The following is a 3762-nucleotide window of genomic DNA, read 5'->3' as shown; positions in this document are numbered from 1 at the left end:
AGGTACAGTGTAATGAGACCAGCTACGAGGCAGAATACCTAGAGAAGACGTATCCAAGGTAAGAGCTCTGTATGGGTATGAGTTGGATTACACATGATTTCCAAATGCAAATTTTACCCTTTCAGTGGCAGCCACTTCGCTATTACTGTGTTGTACAACAGATTTTTTTATACCACCAAGCACAGTGGGGTTCTAACCTATCTGGGACCAGAGAGTACAAGTGTAAACAAACTGAAAGACAGAGTTTCATGACATTATAGAAAGCTACCTAGTTTTCTAAAATGTGTTCTGCAGATCAATATTTAAACAGAAATTACTGTCTGACTTCCAGGATTTGTTAGTAAGTTGTAAGACATTTATTAGTAAGTTTATTAGCATATACATCGAGTTGCAAAATACGTCTCAGCTTATTTTAGAATTAAGCCTTTGCAACATGGAAGACTGCAATTTTAAGGAGTTATTGCGCAGGATACCACTACCTTTATCCTCAGGTCACAAGGCAAAGAATATTTCATTAATTTACTGTACAATAGTTCTGCTTAAATCGATATCTCGACCATCAGCCTATTCCACTATATTGGTACAAAATGTCCCCTTCTCATCATACTGCCAAATGTATGAGCAGAGAAAATAAAGCCAGGGTAACTTCTGGAGTTCCTCTGATAATTTTGTTACAAGTGAGTGCTTAAAACTTAAGGTTTTGGTTGAAACTGGTTCAACAACACTGGGGTAACGGTTGCACTCCATATGTTTATGGACATATGCTTATGAGTGAATATAATGCAACTTGAATATGCTTTATGCAAAAGGTCTCTTGTAAGGTATCATTACAAAGCTTATAATTTACTGAGTGTGTTCAACCTATTTGTATGAATGTATCATTCTTGTCTCTGAAGCTAGAAATATGAAGTATTACTCTGAAGTCCTATTGTAATTATGTAAAGTGTGGGCCATTAATGGTGGCTTGGACTCTTGATGGCTCCCATTGACTGGGACAATTGGTTGTGAATGGCTCTGTTTACTTGCAAACCTTCCTGGGGACGTGCAGGCCAGCCCTGGAAGAATGAAGGCTGGGGTCTCACAGGAAATGTGACCATGTCACATGATACGAGAATCCATCTTAAACCTGGAGCTTTTCCATTTAGAAGGAGGGGTGGGGACCCAGAGAGAGAGAAAAGATTCTCACCTTGGGCCAAAGCTATAGAAGGGGGTGGAGCAGAAGAAGGGGGGCTGCCAGTCATGAGAAATCCCCTAGGTACCACCTGAGATGGAACTAACAAGAACTCTACCAGGGGAAAGGATTGGGCCCAGACTAGGAAGGAGTTTAGTCTGTGAAAGAAGCTTATTGGAACATCTCTGAAGGTGAAATTTACCTGAATTCAGTTTCTTAATGTATTAGGCTTAGACTTATGTGTTTTGCTTTATTTTGCTTGGTGACTTATATTGTTCTGTCTGTTATTACTTGAAATCACTTAAATCCTACTTTTTATTCTTAATAAAAAGAATTTTTGTTTATTATTAAACCCAGAGTAAGTGATTAATACCTGGGAGCGCAAACAGCTGTGCATATCTCTCTATCAGTGTTACAGAGGGCGGACAATTTATGAGCTTACCCTGTATAAGATTTATACAAAGTATAACAGATTTATTTGGGGTTTGGATCCCATTGGGAACTGGGTGTCTGGGTGCTGGAGATAGGTGACCTGCTGAGCAGTTTTTGGTTAAAGTCTGCAGCTCTGGGTGCATGGACCAGACCTGGGTCTGTGTTGCAGCAGGCTAGCGTATCTGACTCAACAAGGCAGGGTTCTGGAGTCCCAAGATGGCAGGGAAAACAGGCTCAGAGGTAATTCCAGCACATCAAGTGACAGTCCCAAGGGGGCCTCTGTGACCAAACCCGTCACACCAGGCTCCGGCTGTTTGTTTCAAACTCAGCAAAAATCTTACTTTTTGATAACACACTCAGTTTTAGTGCTGCCAACTCTCAATTCTTTTCCAAGTCATACAATATAGATGTCTTACTTAAATCTCCAGCTCCTGGACAGTAACATGAAAGTTTAATCTTTCATTTAAATAGTTTCTAGCTCCCACAGTTGCAGCACAAGGTTAAAAACCACAATCCAAGTGAACCCCAAAGGCAAAAAACCTAGACTGACTTGAAAAAAAAAATCAATTTTTTACACCAATCTCATGCTATTTGAATGCTTAGGTTGGCAATACTGCAGTTCATATATGTCACAGGACCAACCTCACCATTTTGACTTTCAGAATTTTGTATTAGGCAAGAATAGTGGTGTTTCTTTTACTGGTCAGTGCTGGAAATGAGAAGACATCAACTGATGTAATAGGATTACTGGGAAAGCATTTTAAAAAGAGAAGCCTGTTTGAAGTCACATACCTTTCACCAATTCGTTTATAAGTGTACGCAAGTAGTCAGTCTGTTTCTTCTTGCCTTCACAAACCTGAACCACATCTGCAAGATCCTGACGGACATCCTGAAGTAATTTGGCTCCCATTTTCACTTCTCTCTCAAAGAATCGGAACAACGGATCCTTATTTAAGCAAGAAAAATGAGGAAACAACAAGATGAGCATCTTCTGGTGGGAAAACTAACCGTAGCCCTGCAACACTGAAGGGCACTAGTTGGCTACCCAAATCCCACATGTATTATCATCAACTGTTAAGGCCTCACCGTAATGTGTTTTTTACAATGCAGTCATTTCCTCCATCCACCCCAAAGATGCAGCTGCCTCACAGATGATAGTTTAAGGGAATTGAAGCAAGAACTTCATTCTCTACTGACACCAACTGTAGGGGGGAACAACAGCGTGCAAGCTGCCTGCTGCAGTTTGGCCTGATTACTACAAGTTCCTATTCCTTTCTGTATCTATGTCCAGAGCCCAAGTCCATAACCTGATCTAAACAGAAAAGATTAATATATAATCCACGTCTGAATTATTCAACAACCTAGAAACAGACTTTCCATAAACTCTCTTGATTGTAAAACAACCTGTCTCATACTAGCCTCAGAGCTTTATGGCTCCCTTTCATTATTAGTCCCCACTCCCAATTAGCAGAAGCCTCAGTATTAGCTACCACCCAGCTTTCCAATGAGGACCAACCAGTGATACTACCTTTGAGCCAACATACACTCATCTGATCACTCAAGTGAACTGAAATGTGGTGTGTATGATGCTGCACTTACAGCACCCCTGGTTTAGGAAGCAAGAGACTAGAAATAAACTCTTCTACATGATACCTTCCCAACTAAATGAAAGTGTTACTCTGTCATAATTTCTTAAACTGAATTACAGCAAAGAAAAGGAAACAGTGCCTTGTTTCTAGATTCAAGTAGTATAGCAGACTTTGAGAGACCATTTTCAGGCTGCAATCTGAGTAGGATACCTCACCCACATTTGCATAACCCCTACTCGTTTACAGACCAAAATATGTATTTGGAAATCTTAATCATCACCTTAATATTTTCCACTGTTCGTTTAAGATGATTTAGAGTTTGTGGGATAAGATGGAACCAGTTGGAGGCTGTGGTGTGCAGTGTTCTCATCCAGGATGGACGCCCATCTGAAGTTGAATCTGTTCTTGCCTTCTTCTCAGTTTCTGCATAAGCTAGATCATCCTCATCCTCTAGCATCTGCATTTTCAGCATTTTACTGATCATATCAATACCTGAACCAAAGAATAAAGTAAGCAGAGCCACAAAAAAAAAAAAAAAAAAAAAAAAAAAAAAAAAAAAAAAAAAAAAAA

At 39.8% G+C, this 3762-nt stretch overlaps 1 protein-coding gene across 1 annotated transcript; it reads right to left on the bottom strand.

Moving 5' to 3' along the window:
* Positions 1 to 6: 6 nt before the first annotated feature.
* Positions 7 to 3679, bottom strand: LOC113405736 (cytoplasmic dynein 1 heavy chain 1-like; the record flags this gene model as incomplete). Its single annotated transcript, XM_026646988.2, has 3 exons — positions 3473 to 3679; positions 2396 to 2549; positions 7 to 38 (listed from the first exon to the last, which is right to left on the bottom strand). Coding segments are annotated over exons 1-3 (390 nt in total), but the record flags the coding sequence as incomplete, so codon positions are not given.
* Between the last annotated feature and the right edge of the window lie 83 nt (positions 3680 to 3762).

The sequence above is a fragment of the Terrapene carolina genome, unplaced genomic scaffold, assembly GCF_002925995.2.
Source record: "Terrapene carolina triunguis isolate 2854851 unplaced genomic scaffold, T_m_triunguis-2.0 Scaffold50395, whole genome shotgun sequence".
Classification (NCBI taxonomy): Eukaryota; Metazoa; Chordata; order Testudines; family Emydidae; genus Terrapene; species Terrapene triunguis.
Note: the sequence above shows the minus strand (reverse complement) of the source record. Positions and strands in the feature narration are given on the sequence as shown.